Source organism: Lepidochelys kempii, chromosome 2 (genome assembly GCF_965140285.1).
Source record: "Lepidochelys kempii isolate rLepKem1 chromosome 2, rLepKem1.hap1, whole genome shotgun sequence".
NCBI classification, from domain to species: Eukaryota; Metazoa; Chordata; order Testudines; family Cheloniidae; genus Lepidochelys; species Lepidochelys kempii.
The window spans coordinates 24,995,394-25,010,324 of NC_136381.1; the positions used below are offsets into that span (position 1 = coordinate 24,995,394).

At 39.3% G+C, this 14,931-nt stretch overlaps 1 protein-coding gene across 8 annotated transcripts in view; it reads left to right on the forward strand.

Moving 5' to 3' along the window:
* The window catches only part of TAF2 (TATA-box binding protein associated factor 2), a 107,718-nt gene that overhangs the window by 20,624 nt on the left and 72,163 nt on the right, over positions 1 to 14,931 (forward strand). For 7 of the 8 annotated variants that reach the window (XR_012157106.2, XM_073330253.2, XM_073330254.2 and 4 more), the window contains 5 exons: positions 4,251 to 4,392; positions 4,828 to 5,059; positions 6,762 to 6,946; positions 7,664 to 7,777; positions 10,324 to 10,423. Coding sequence is in view for 7 of the 8 variants with exons in the window: in XM_073330253.2 (XP_073186354.1) it covers positions 4,251 to 4,392; positions 4,828 to 5,059; positions 6,762 to 6,946; positions 7,664 to 7,777; positions 10,324 to 10,423 (773 nt within the window). In the remaining variant the exon portion in view is untranslated. The remainder of the gene's footprint in view (positions 1 to 4,250; positions 4,393 to 4,827; positions 5,060 to 6,761; positions 6,947 to 7,663; positions 7,778 to 10,323; positions 10,424 to 14,931) is intronic. The other variant, XM_073330252.1, reaches the window with a different exon arrangement.

The following is a 14,931-nucleotide window of genomic DNA, read 5'->3' on the forward strand; positions in this document are numbered from 1 at the left end:
AAAAGGGTAAAAGGGATCATCCAGGTAATCATAAGTCTGTCAGCCTGACATCCCAGGCAATGAAGCAGCTGACACAGGACTAGATTAATAAAGAATTAAAGGAGGGTAATGTAATTAATGCAAATTTACATGGATTTCTGTAAAATAGATCCTGTCAACCTAACTTGATACTTTTTTTTAGTGAGATTACAAGTTGGTTAATAAAGGTAATAGTGTTGACGTAATATACTTAGACTTCTGTAGAGCTTGGTACCTCATGACGTTTTGATTAAAAGACTAGAATGATATAAAATTAACATGACTTGCATTAAATGGATTAAAATCTGGCTACCTAAAATAGGTCTCAAAATATCATTGTAAATGGGGAATCACTGAGTGGGTGTGTTTCCAGTAGGGTCTCGCAGGGGTCAATTCTTGGCCCTGCGCTATTTAATATTTTTATCAATGACCTGGAAGAAAACATAAAATCTTCACTGATAAAATTTGCAGATGACACAAAAATTGAGGATGTGGTAGATAATTAAGAGGAGAGGTCATTGATTCAGAGTGATCTGGATCACTTGGTAAACCAGGCACAAGCAAACAAAATACATTTTAATGTGGCTAAAAGTAAATATATACATCTAGGAAAAAAGAATGTAGGCCATGCTTAAAGGATGGGGGACTATCCTGGGAAGCAGTGTCTCTGGAAAAGATTTGGGGGTAGTGGTGGATAATCACCGGAGCAGGGGTACTAGTACCTGGGTCTCCCACCCTCCAGGGGGATGCCCTAAACGCCAGGCATTAGAAGCATCTTCTTTCTCTTTCTACCTCTTACCCAATTACTCTGATTATTTATCCAAAATGGAACAGCTTCAGCAGGAGCAATTGAGGGAGCAGTACTTACTCTTGGGTTTAGGCACCCAAGTACTTTTGTGGATCTGGCCCACACATTGCTCACAAGAGTGACTAGACTACCCCTTACTCACAAGAGCTTCTTTTAAAAATAGCCCTTTTGTCTTAAATGCACAGGCTTTTGGGGTAATGTTTTACCTGTCAACATCAGTCATCTGAAGCTATCCATTTTCACAAGGATAATTTGAAAGGGCATTCTGACTCACGGCTTTGAGCTTTCCTCACAATAGTTAAGAAAATGGTTCAGTTACCCCTCTCTAGTGAGTTCTATTTTTAAGTCTATTGGTGAAAGCCAAATATCTTGCATGTTAAATTATTTTCATAAACTAAATCAAGGTATATGGGAGCCAACTAGGCATATTTTGGTAAGGATATGCATATTTTCATATCTTCATTGATTTTTAAAGTTACATATCTCTTTTGACTGTCACATTGTGGGAGGTTTGATTTTATTTTATTTTTGTGTGTGGGTGGTCTGGTACATATTGTGAAGGAGAAATGTAGATTCATATGTAGACTGGAATAACTGTGCTGGAACAATTAACTGTTTTCACAAAGAATCAAAAGAGTATCAGTATAACAGTTCATTTATATTTTCTGGGATGTATTTACATCAATCTTTCCTAGATTAAGCTTCTGCCATGATGGTTTCTTTTAGTAGTTGATACTTATTGTATTTACGAATAGTATATTGGGGAGAAGTATGTTATACATGATACCAGTAGCAACTTTTCATTTCAACCCACTGTTTTTGACCATTTGACAGCAACTATATGTATGATACATTTCAACTATACCCACAAAAACGAAAATAATACTAGATCCATCCCAAACATCTCATTTTGCAGGTTTAGATAACTCAGTCTGTCCTAAAAATACCTTCAACTAGCCTTAATAGAATTAATATTTATATACCTTGATCAGATGCCTAGTACTATTGTATCTATTACAAAGCTTAGACATTCACATTGTCATTAAGGGAAACACCATTTCACAGTTTTTTTTTTCTTCCTCGCCTTCTTTTCTGTTATGTGGGATAGTTTGCTAATATTTTGTGCAGGTTTTAGGCGACCATGTCACCCAGTTGATAAGAAACTGTTTTGAAATATTTACTGTGCTCATTCTTTAGCCAGAAAACTATTGCTGAACAGTATTTATCTTACCAGTGGAATGCTGAATGGATTTCCTTTCTAAATAAAGGATTCGGGAAATGACAGAAACCTGTATTTAAGAACACACACGCCTAGAGTAATGAATTATTTCCCCGTAACTGCTGTTTAAATTACTATGCAGTTTATTAGCATTATTATTTGTTGATTAAAGCTACACGCCCCACTCCAGGAAACAGTCAGGGAATAACTACTGAACATGTAAAGATGTGTGTGTTCCTTTTCATCCTCATATTGCCTACAACACTGTCAATAATGTACTCCAACTAAGATGCTGCTCACAGTGGACGTTTGATCAAGTTTGGTTACATAATCCTTTTTGGTATCTGTTGGAAATGGAAATGAAACCTTATGGAGTGTCGGAGTGCACTATTGACAACATTCTAGGCCAGTGGTTCTCAAACTTTAGCAACCCTAGGACCCCCATTTTGATTTAAAATTTTTCATGGACCCCCCCTCCTCCCCAGCCACCCGCTCAGCCCCAGGCACTGCACCCACTCCAGTCATTCCCCCAAGACCCCATCCCCACTCCACCCCTGCTCCTCCTCTTCCCCACCTCTTTTCATTCCCTCTCCCGAGCAAGCCCCATCCCTGCTCCTCCTCTTCCCTCCCAGCACCTCCTCCTGGATGCTGTGGAACCACTGTTCCCCATCGTGTGGGAGATGCTGGGAGGGAAGAGGAGGAGTTGAGTTAATCAGTGGGGCCCACAAACTCCCTGGAGTACCCTTGCGGACCCCAGTTTGAGAAATGCTGTTCTAGGCAGTGTGGAGGTGCCGTGAAATGCACGTCTTCCTCTTTACGTTCGTATATCTGTATTTTTAAGATTCTTGGTGGATGGGATGTTTCCTGGCGCAGCCTTAACTGTCTAAACATAGTTTTGTTTTCTAATATGGGTCACATTTAATCCTAGTTATCTAAGAATATTCCAAAGGAAAGGTGAATAAGGTAGTAAAAATGTGCCAAACTCAGGCAGTCAATCAGATATATAGGGTTTTGCTTGCAGACAGTCTACTCCGTTTGGGTATTTTAACCAGGGAGTGGGTGGTTAGTGCTCTCAGGCACCACATTTTCAAATGCTCCATGTCAGCCACTAATTTGATCATTTAATTACGGGCAGGTCATTTAATTCCTTAGTTCATCCTCCTTTAAGATAGTTATATTGTTTGCCTGCCCCACAGTTGATTTTTTTAGGTATAATATTTATAAAGCATTTTTAAATCTATGCATAAAAGATGCCATATAAATGTCAAGTATTTCAAGAGACAATTGTTAATTTGAAATCGGTTCTGTTAAATATGTACGGTAGTTTAAGGTTTTGCACTTCCAATAAATTGTCCTATCAATTTTTGTGATTTTACCACCACATTTCCCTGTTGACGTGTGAAAGGCCCATACTAACATGGAAAACTGACAGTAGTGGTTCAGTGAAACTGTCTGTGCATGCAGTGCTTTCAAATGCACAAATTAGAAAGAGAAATATTTTAATTCCTCCATTTCAGTTGTACTGTTTTAGGTGGTACTTGTCAGAATTTTGGAAAAAATGTTTAAACAGATAGTATTTGTAAGTTGATGGTGTCACTTTGAAGCTTAATTGTTGCAGCTATATTAAGACTGTGGTGGAATCTAGTGGACAAATCAGTTGAACTTTATTTCTGAGCAGTCAGTCTTAATGTACAGAAGGATAGCTATAAGTTCACACACAAGATTCTGGGAAACTAAACAAAAGCAAAGACACTTAGCAGTTGCCTACAAAGTTCTAACTGTAGTAGGATACTTTAAGAAATGTGTAAATCAGAAAGGGGATAAAATGTGGATATTACATGTAATTTTTGTGGAAAACATTTGCTGGGAAAACAGATCAGCAGTTACAGTGCAAGTGTAAAGATGTTTTAGTATTGGGGTGTTGGAAGGTGAAATGGAACCACAAGTGAAGGTTTTCATCAATATAAAATTTTAATATAGAAAATAGTTTGGTAGCTTGATGGTACATTGCAATATTTAAGCTTTAAATGGCCCAACTGTGTGAGTTGTTGAATGTTCTCCACTTCCCCTGAAGTTAATGAGAATTGAGGGAACACAGTACCTTGCAAGATTTGAGCCTTAAGTGCATGTTTTCTGTAAAATAAATTTTGTATGAATTGCTTTCATACACACACTAAACACATGGTTGCTTTCTTACTGCTGTAGAGTTAAAAGTCCTAAAGGTGCATATAAATTTTTCTCTGGACCAGCCAAAGGGAGGCCTTCATTTTGTGGTGCCCAATGTAGAAGGTAGCATGGCAGAGAGAGGGGCCCATGTCTTTTCTTGTGGATATCAAAATTCTACAAGGTAAGAATCTTAATCCTCAAATGTTATATTGCAAAACAGATCTTGAGTATTTTATAGAATCTCAGCATATTGGAAATACTCGTAGTAATAATTCCACAGTTTTCTAATTTAGTTTCATGTGGAAAATGTCAGTTGCTTAATCTCAAACTTCTGTTTGGAGTGAATTCAACAGAGTCTGGCACAAAATGAACCACTGGAGATTTCTAAAGTCTGCATGGCATAATTTAATGGGAAACAGTAGCAAAGAAGCTTCCACTGCTGGCAGACTTGTGTGAAGTGTGAGAGCTGTAGAGTGGGGTTGCCTGCATGCCAAGTACCAAAGTATTTAGGAATATATATAGCCTGGAATTGGGGAGGAAAAACTTGTCATAAAAAAGAAAAGTATGTAGTGTTTTCTTATTCTTCTCTTTTTTAACATCCTAATCTTTTTTCTAGATTTTGGTTTCCTTGTGTTGATTCATACTCTGAACTGTGCACATGGAAACTAGAATATACAGTAGATGCTGCAATGGTGGCTGTTTCAAATGGAGATTTGGTGGAAACAATATATACCCATGATATGAGAAAGAAGACCTTTCATTACATGCTGACTATTCCAACTGCGGCTTCTAACATCTCTTTGGCCATAGGACCCTTTGAAATCCTTGTTGATCCATACATGCATGAGGTAATAATCTTCAGAGGACTCTCCTTTTTAGAGAACTGGTAACTTTATTTCATTTTAGTGCCTACAGCTAGATCCAGCAAGTATCATCCAAGAAAGATATATGGTTAACGTACCAGTCTCTGCTAGTACAATTATGGGATGATACTGATCTAGTGTTACAAAACCCTAACAGGATTTATAAAGGTATCTCTGAAATAAAACTCTAGGTAGAAGTCAGGAAACTAGATTAGTTGGAATTGGTAAAAGGATACATTTTCAAATAGTTTTAAATACAAGCCAGTGCTCATAGTGACTACAAGTTGTTACCACATAGTTCAATGGCTTATATGAATAAATTGGTAGCAAGAGTCTCTTTCATGGTGGCCTGTTGTATTGTCCATGTCCACAAAATGAGCCATTATGATTTATACTCTTGTCTATATTCTCAGAGAGACTGAAGATGAACTAGGCAGGCAAATTAAACTACCTTTTCAACTCAGGAAGTGGCCCATCTATGTCCCTCTTGGTTGGAGTTCAAGGGTATTGGGGGTTTTGTTGGCAAACCTACACTACTAATGTGTATGCTGTATTTGATCTACTGAACAACTGAAGACTTTAGTCTCCAGTGCTGACAGTCTGATATCTTTCACAGGAATAAATTAAATATTTCAAAAATTATGTGGGAAATATAATATCTATTATAAAAATTAGTGGAAGTGATCTGAAAAATCCAGTGATAAAGAAACAGAAACGACATTTCTGCAGTGTTTTAATGGTTTGGAGGCTACTAAAGACATTGATCCAAAGACTCTCATGGCTGATGTAACTCCACAGAAATCAATGGTGTTACACCTGTCAGAATTCCAGTCCATTGTTACCAATTGCACAGTAACCTTTGGGGAAATAACAATAACAAAAAGGTACTTACTAGGATGAGGATATGATGTGGTTGAAACTAAATAACAATAGCAGCATTTTGAAGTGGTAGCTGTGTTAGTCTGTATCAGCAAAAACAAAAACAACAAGGAGTCCTTGTGGCACCTTAGAGATTAACAAATTTATTTGGGCATAAGCTTTCGTGGGCTAAAACCCACTTCATCAGATGCAGTGGGTTTTAGCCCACAAAAGCTTATGCCCAGATAAATTTTTAGTCTCTAAGGTGCCACTAGTACTCCTCGTTGTTTTTATAAGAGCAACATTTGATTCACTTGCTGCTGTCCAATATAAAATAATGCATTATTGCGTGAAGGAAGATAGTGTTCAACAAGGTACCTGCTGGATTTTAAAAAAAAGTTATGCCTTTGAGCAGTAGACATCAGTAGGTAGACAACCATTGGAATGCTTCCTAATCTCCTGGTCCAAAATAGTGTCTGTGTGTTGACCTATAGTGCACACTGGTGAATGGGCTAACTTAAAAAGTTTAGTACTGCATACCTGTGTACCTTGACTCATTATACAATACCTTTCAAATAAATTATTTTTCTGTGGCAGCTCTCACAATTAAGATTGGCATCACAATGCCCTTTTCTTCCATGATACCTGTTACCACAGCTGTAAAAGTGCTGGTTTCTGTTACATTCCAGTGGCATCTTACATAGGGACAACACTGTTTTTCTTTTGATTTTTTTCTTTGTTTTAAATGTTATGTAATGTTAAAATTTGATATTTATATATTTAAATATTGCTACGTTTCCCATTAAATTAATTTTGTTTTGTTTTTCAGGTGACTCATTTTTGTTTACCACAGCTTCTCCCATTGCTCAAACACACCACGTCATACCTTCATGAGGTCTTTGAATTCTATGAGGAGATTCTTACCTGTCGCTATCCTTACTCCTGTTTCAAGACTGTTTTTGTAGATGAAGCATATGTTGAAGTAGCTGCTTATGCTTCCATGAGTATTTTTAGGTTAGTATTTATGATGCTTATATGTCTAAAACTTTGTGCTGAGAGAGAACCCATCCCTTTTCAGGTGATGAGAAGATTAGGGCCAAAAATTTCTAAGTTGGGTGCCTAAAGTTAAACTTAAATAAGGGCTTGATTTTAAAAGGTGTGAAATGTTCACAACTCATATTGACTTCATAGCGTGACTTAAGATACCCAAGTTTGAAAATATTGGCCTTTGTCCATACTGCTGTCTTTTAATATAAGTTTTTTATATTTTTTACAAAGACATTTATATTTAAAATAGCAAAACAAAACCAAGCACTTGCAAGGCTGCATTTTGCTTTCTGTAATCAGAATTGCAGTCACATAAAACATTTAAGTTTGTGTTAAATAAAGTGCAGCTGTCTTACAGAAGTTTGACAATTCGTTGTATTTCTTCAGCTGGAAAAAGGTGCCATGTATCCATAGAGTTTCACAATGTAAAACACAAAAAGCAAAGTTCTGTAGCATTAGTTCTGTATTTGGGACAGAAGCATTATATGTATGTGAAAACGGAGATCTTTAGGTTATTTAAAGGGGCTGTCTTTAGGTTATTTGGAAGAAAAGTAGAAATTAAGTTATTTGCATGGCAAAACAGTGAAAGATTCCCAAATTATAGTATCACATCTTGTATTTTGTTTTGATTGTGTTTCCTTCTTTTGTAGATTGTGCTTATGTTCTTTTTTTGTTTTGGTCTAGCACAAATCTTTTACACAGTGCAATGATTATAGATGAGACTCCACTGACAAGGAGATACTTAGCTCAGGCTCTGGCTCAGCAATTTTTTGGCTGTTTTATATCCAGAATGTCCTGGTGAGTATCATAAAATAGTACTATATACAAAACAGTAATAGGATATTTTGGAAGTATAATTTGCATGTTGCATTTTACCCTAACAGTAGGCGAAGCAGTATCCTTAGAAGAATTATTACAGATCATTAGGATCATCAGTGAATAAGAATTCAAGAGAAATTGTTTGGTTTCCTGCTGAAAGAGAAAATAAAGAAAAAACATTGTTCCCACCAGCTACTAATTACTGAAATTATATAACCTAATGTATGTAGTGATTATCAAATAAGGTCGGGCAAAGTGAGTAAAAGAACTTAATCTTAGGAGATCAGAATCTGACATTAGAGGTTGATGGTAATAGTAAATAAAAAAAATTGTAAGGGTTCTATGAAAAAATGATGAATGAAGGGTCCTAACTAGCCTTTTGAGACCTGTAGCTGTTGGACCCATACAAGCTGATCAGGGCTGTGAATTCTGGTTCTGGAATAGGTTAATCTGTTCAGAAAAAGTATATCTCACAATGATGTGTTAGACCGTGGTTCTGGGCATTTAGATACGCACAAAGAAGATTAATCTCACGTCGTAGGTAGAGCTGTTAGTGCTGCCTTTATTTAAAGTTACCCAGTGCTTTCCATTAAGATTTTTTTTTTATAAAGTTGCTTATCATTTTGCCAAACCTTAACTATTTGATATGAAATTTTCCATGTCGGCTCTCTGCCTCAGGTTGAATATGAAAGTTTTAAGAAAAATTGCGTAGTTATTTATGAAAACAAGATAAGAGAAAAATACTGTTTTTTCATATGTTAAAAAAATTCTTACAACTGTTTTGTTGAGAAGCTCTAGTGCCAATGTGCTTTGGAACAAAGACTTGAAATTTGGCAGAGGGATTGCCTTTGTTTGAAGGATGTGCCTTTTGCTGTTCCTGTGAATATTTGGCCAAATTTGGCCAAGTTATAAGCCTTTGAAAAATATGCACATATTCTTAGAGTTTGGCAGGTAAATTTTCTGAAGATTCCACCTACATTAGTCTGTGGCCTGTGTTGTGCAAGAGGTCAGACTAGACGATCATAATGGTCCCTTCTGACCTTAAAGTCTATGATTAGCGCCACAGGGGCTGATCATGACTTTCCCTGCGATTTTCTCCCAGCTACTGAAGGCTGCTGTGGTACGTGGCACTAGAACTGATGGCACAGAGACTCTCTTCTATGCTCTCAGTATTGCCATCTGCTGCCACGCAGGCAGTGTGGAGAAAGAAGCAGCCTGACTGGATTTCAGAAGGAATAAAAGGGTACTTGTACAGTGGGAGAACTAGTGGATTACGACAAGAAGTCTGGTGAGGGTGGATACTGGGCCTGGGAGCTGGCAGCGGGAGGGAGAAGTCTGGGAGCAAAGAGAATGGGATTGGCTGAGCAAGTTTACGAGGATGGGGAGCGCCTCACCTGCATAACTGTACAACTCTACCCATCAAAAATCTCTTGCAGTTTCTTTCTATTCTTACCCACCTGTACATCAGCCTGTTAGCATTCATGTAAAGTCTTGCCTATACTATAGATTTCAGCCATCAGTGGCCTACCACGGGTTTTGTGGCACCAGTGCAAACTCCTAGCGTAGACTAGGCAAAGCTACTCTGAACTATTTGCCCTGATGTATCTTAGCTGTGCTGAAGACTCGATTGGTCACTAATAGCTGTAATTGGGGCAAATTACTGGTATAGACAAGACCTTAGTGCCCTTTACAAGGGCCCCTTTGGTGCTCTTTCTCCCACTCACGTCTTTGCAGCCATCTATGCCACTCTTGTGCTTGGAACTTGATGCTGTTGTTCACCAAGTGGCTTCCTTCTGCATATTCATATCCCTCCTCAGAACGCACTTCTCACGGGCATCTACCCAAGCATGAGATGGTTGGGGTGGCAAAACTAAAGATATTCTCTAGGAACTATTTTGAGAAAGTACTGTGTGGTCTGTTTTATACGGGAGACCAGACTAGATGATCATGATGGTCCCTTCTGGCTTTGGAATCTGTGAATCAATTAATATATTTTGACTTCAATATTGATGAGAGACTCTACTGAGTAGGAACTGCTTCTTTCATATTTGTATAGCCTTAAGCATACTTTTGTACATACATACAGTTGTGATTATTTTGTGTCCGTCTTTTCTATGCACTATACTGTCTAACTCTTGTCTATCGCATTAAAGTAGCTTTCAAACAATTAAGATTATGTAGACAGACATGGGTTTTAATACTTACTAAAGTAAGTATTCTAATCTTTTTTATTGTTACTGTTTCAGCTAAAATCAATTTTTGTATTTTAATCTGGGCTTCTGTTGTAAAAGAAATTCACAGTTTTAACTGGCTCTTTGGTTTCATGAATCCCATCCAGGTGCAAATATCACATAAATCGGTTCACAGCTCATCAGGCTCCTATTGATTTAGACTTGAGAAGTTATATAACCGGCTGAAATGTGTGCATCAGTGAAACATGAAGCATGAGCTGCCCTTGGCTAGTTCAAAATACCCTGCAAGTCAAGGAGACATTATAGATGTCTCATAGTTTTTTCTTATTGCAGGTCAGATGAGTGGGTGCTGAAGGGAATCTCTGGCTATATTTATGGCCTTTGGATGAAAAAAACCTTTGGTGTCAATGAATATCGCCACTGGATTAAGAAGGTAATGAGACAAAAGAGGTTTGTTCTTGTAAAGCATGCATACATTTTAATATAAAGATAAGGTAAGGTAGAAACCAAATAATACAGTTTTGTATTACAATTTAAAGGGACACTGTCAACTTAATCATACTTCTGACAGAACACTTTTATCTCCTGTTTCAGAGTAGCAGCCGTGTTAGTCTGTATTCGCAAAAAGAAAAGGAGTACTTGTGGCATCTTAGAGACTAACCAATTTATTTAAGCATAAGCTTTCGTGAGCTACAGCTCACTTCATCGGATACATTCAGTGGAAGATACAGTGGGGAGATCTATATACATAGAGAACATGAAACAGTGGGTGTTACCGTACACACTGTAACCAGAGTGATCACTTAAGGTGAGCTATTACCAGCAGGAGAGCGGAGCTGGTGGGGGGATCTTTTGTAGTGATAATCAAGGTGGGCCATTTTCAGCAGTTGACAAGAACGTCTGAGGAACAGTGGTGGGTGGGGGAGGGGGAATAAACATGGGGAAATAGTTTTACTTTGTGTAATGACCCATCCACTCCCAGTCTCTATTCAAGCCTAAGTTAATTGTATCCAGTTTGCAAATTAATTCCAATTCAGCAGTGTCTCATTGGAGTCTGTTTTTGAAGTTTTTTTGTTGAAGAATTGCAACTTTTAGGTCTGTAATCGAGTGACCAGAGAGATTGAAGTGTTCTCCGACTGGTTTTTGAATGTTCTAATTCTTGACATCTGATTTGTGTCCATTTATTCTTTTGCGTAGAGACTGTCCAGTTTGACCAATATACATGGCAGAGGGGCATTGCTGGCGCATGATGGCATATATCACATTGGTAGATGCGCAGGTGAATGAGCCTCTGATAGTGCGGCTGATGTGATTAGGTCCTGTGATGGTGTCCCTGAATAGATATGTGGACACAATTGGCAGCGGGCTTTGTTGCAAGGATCGGTTCCTGGGTTAGTGGTTCTGTTGTGTGGTTTGTGGTTGCTGGTGAGTATTTGTTTCAGGTTAGGGGTCTGTCTGTAAGCAAGGACTGGCCTGTCTCCCAAGATCTGTGAGAGTGATGGGTCATCCTTCAGGATAGGTTGTAGATCCTTGATGATGTGTTGGAGAGGTTTTAATTGGGGGCTGAAGGTGATGGCTAGTAGCGTTCTGTTATTTTCTTTGTTGGGCCTGTCCTGTAGTAGGTGACTTCTGGGTACTCTCCTGGCTCTGTAAGTCTGTTTCTTCACTTCTGCAGGTGGGTATTGTAGTTGTAAGAATGCTCGATAGAGATCTTGTAGGTGTGTCTCTGTCTGAGGGGTTGGAGCAAATGCAGTTGTATCGTAGAGCTTGGCTGTAGACAGTGGATCGTGTGGTGTGGTCTGGGTGAAAGCTGAAGGCATGTAGGTAGGAATAGCGGTCAGTAGGTTTCCGGTATAGGGTGGTGTTTATGTGACCATCGCTTATTAGCACTGTAGTGTCCAGGAAGTGGATCTCTTGTGTGGACTGGTCCAGGCTGAGGTTGATGGTGGGATGGAAATTGTTGAAATCATGGTGGAATTCCTCAAGGGCTTCTTTTCCATGGGTCCAGATGATAAAGATGTCATCAATGTAATGCAAGTAGAGTAGGGGCATTAGGGGACGAGAGCTGAGGAAGCGTCGTTCTAAATCAGCCATAAAAACGTTGGCACACTGTGGGGCCATGCAGGTACCCATAACAGTGCCGCTGATTTGAAGGTATACATTGTCCCCAAATGTGAAATAGTTATGGGTGAGGACAAAGTCACAAAGTTCAGCCACCAGGTTTGCCGTAACGTTATCGGGGATACTGTTCCTGATGGCTTGTAGTTCATCTTTTGTGGAATGTTGGTGTAGAGGGCTTCTACATCCATAGTGGCTAGGATGATGTTTTCAGGAAGAGCACTGATGGATTGTAGTTTCCTGAGGAAGTCAGTGGTGTCTCGAAGATAGCTGGGAGTGCTGGTAGCGTAGTTCCTGAGGAGTGAGTCTACATAGCCAGACAATCCTGCTGTCAGGGTGCCAATGCCTGAGATGATGGGGTGTCCAAGATTTCCAGGTTTATGGATCTTGGGTAGCAGATAGAATACCCCTGATCGGGGTTCTAGGGATGTGTCTGTATGGATTTGTTCTTGTGCTTTTTCAGGGAGTTTCTTGAGCAAAGGGTGTAGTTTCTTTTGGTAACCCTCGGTGGCATCAGAGGGTAATGGCTTGTAGAAAGTGGTGTTGGAAAGCTGCCTAGCAGCCTCTTGTTCATATTCTTACCTATTCATGACGATGACAGCATCTCCTGCTGGTAATAGCTCATCTTAAGTGATCACTCTCGTTACAGTGTGTATGGTAATACCCATTGTTTCATGTTCTCTATGTATATGAATCTCCCCACTGTATTTTCCACTGAATGCATCCGATGAAGTGAGCTGTAGTTCACGAAAGCTTATGCTCAAATAAATTTGTTAGTCTCTAAGGTGCCACAAGTACTCCTTTTCTTTTATCTCCTGTTGTTACAAGTGAAATACTTGATGGAAGAAATCTCGAAACAAAATATTTCTCTTAATCTGTTTACTTTTTGCACAGCCATTGTCATTGCTTCCCCTTTATAGTCCGTTTCCTTTCCCAGTAACAAGGGAGAAAAGAAGAATGTGATTTTTAAACCTCAGATATTGATACTGGAACTCAGATACAGGTATATTACTTGAATCTGCTACATCATTTTCTGGTGTCAGAACTACCATTGGATCTCTCCTTGAACTATGGAGGTGACCCAATAGGGGCTCTGGTAACTTTTCATATAGCATCATTTTGCAAAATATTTGCCTGTTATTCTTTTAGGGCTAGATTCATAAAGGAACTTAGGTGTGGCAGTGCCGAGTGTTGCCATGCTTAACTTGTAGGTGCCTAGAAAATCACTGGGATCCACAAAGCCTGAATTAGGCATTCAGGCTTCCTGTATAATGAATGGAGAGGGATAGGCACCTAAGAATGAGAAGTCACAAAAGTCACACACTATGGAGCTCCCTGCCTAAGCTAGCCAATGGAAGATGCCAAGGAGAGGGGGTGTCCTAAGATTCACCCCATTTTAGGGAGTTTGGCACCTAAATCCAGACTGGAGGGAGGCATCTTGGCATCAGGTGTCTACACGATTTTTGCAAGAAGCAGCAGAGGGAGGGGGTGGATGGAGGAGGACCTTCCTTATAACTTGTAGCCCAGTGGCTAGGGTACTACCTGGGATGTGGGAGACCCCAGGTTCAAGTTTCCGCTCTGCCTGATTGGGAGAAAGGCTTTGAACAGGGATCTGCCACCTCTCAGGTGAGCGTCCTAACCACTGGGCTAGGGGATGTTCTGATGTGGAGTTTCTCCTGTTGAAGCTGTTCCACTTTACATAGATAAATAAAAAATGTCATTGGAGCAGGGGGATTGGATCCTGGGTTTCCCACCTCTTGAGCGAGTGCTCTAACCAGGCTATAGAATCATTTTCCTTCTCTCTTTTTCGCGCCCAATGACTCTTTCATTAAGATCCCTGATCCGGGAGGAGAGTTCTGAGCCTGCTTGCTGGATCAAACTCTGCAGACAAGTAAAGCAGAGGAATGCCTATATTCCCATGGTTCATTTATCACACTAGGGCATCTGGACACTGAGAGTACAGCTGCAGAGCACAGAGGGAGAAACAGAAGCACTTAAGGAGCTTTTACTACAAAAACTTAGGTGCTGAGTGAGTTTGGGAACTGACAGGGTTCAGCGGCAGCTGAGCGGTGGTTTTGTGAATCCCAGTGGGGCCTGGTTCTGGGTTTCAGGCGCCTAAAGTAACATTTAGATGCCTAAATCCTTTTGTGAATGTAGCTCTTAGGCTGTAAAATTAAATTAATAAAATATATTTGGTTTTGTGTTATAGCCTGTGTTTTGCAAAATACTTGTGTTTTAAACCAAAGCAAAAATAATATATCACCAACTTCTAAAGTGTACTTAATAATAAAAATGCCATTGACTTGCTGTCTTGTGGGCTGCCTCCATAATCCCAGAGGAATCCAATTGGTAGCTTTGACTTCACTGAACGATGCATCCTGGGGCATCACAAAAATGTCGAAGCCAGCCAATATGAATCTGGGGTGCTAAGATGAATCAAGGTGGACACTAGGATTTGTTATAGACTGAATATTCTGACCATGTTTCCTAAAAACTGCCTTATCATCTTTACAGGTGGAAATATTAGGCTTTGGTTATGCAGTAAGTTCTGCACAGGGTTCTGCCTAGAGAGAGCTCATGGTGAGACTGGCCTTAGTAGTTAAATTTTTGGAGAGAGGGAATCACTTCTCACGTAACTCATTTACACAGGTTTAACTCTCTCACTTTCATAGCTCCTTCTCAATACTCATTACTGTTTCATGTTGAATAATCATGTTTGCAAAGAGCTCTGAAGTTGTAAAGCACACTAGTTCAACCAAGAGATTTTGAAATGGTTATGAACCCTTATGCTTTAGGGAATAAGGCAACCTCTAATTAATGGGG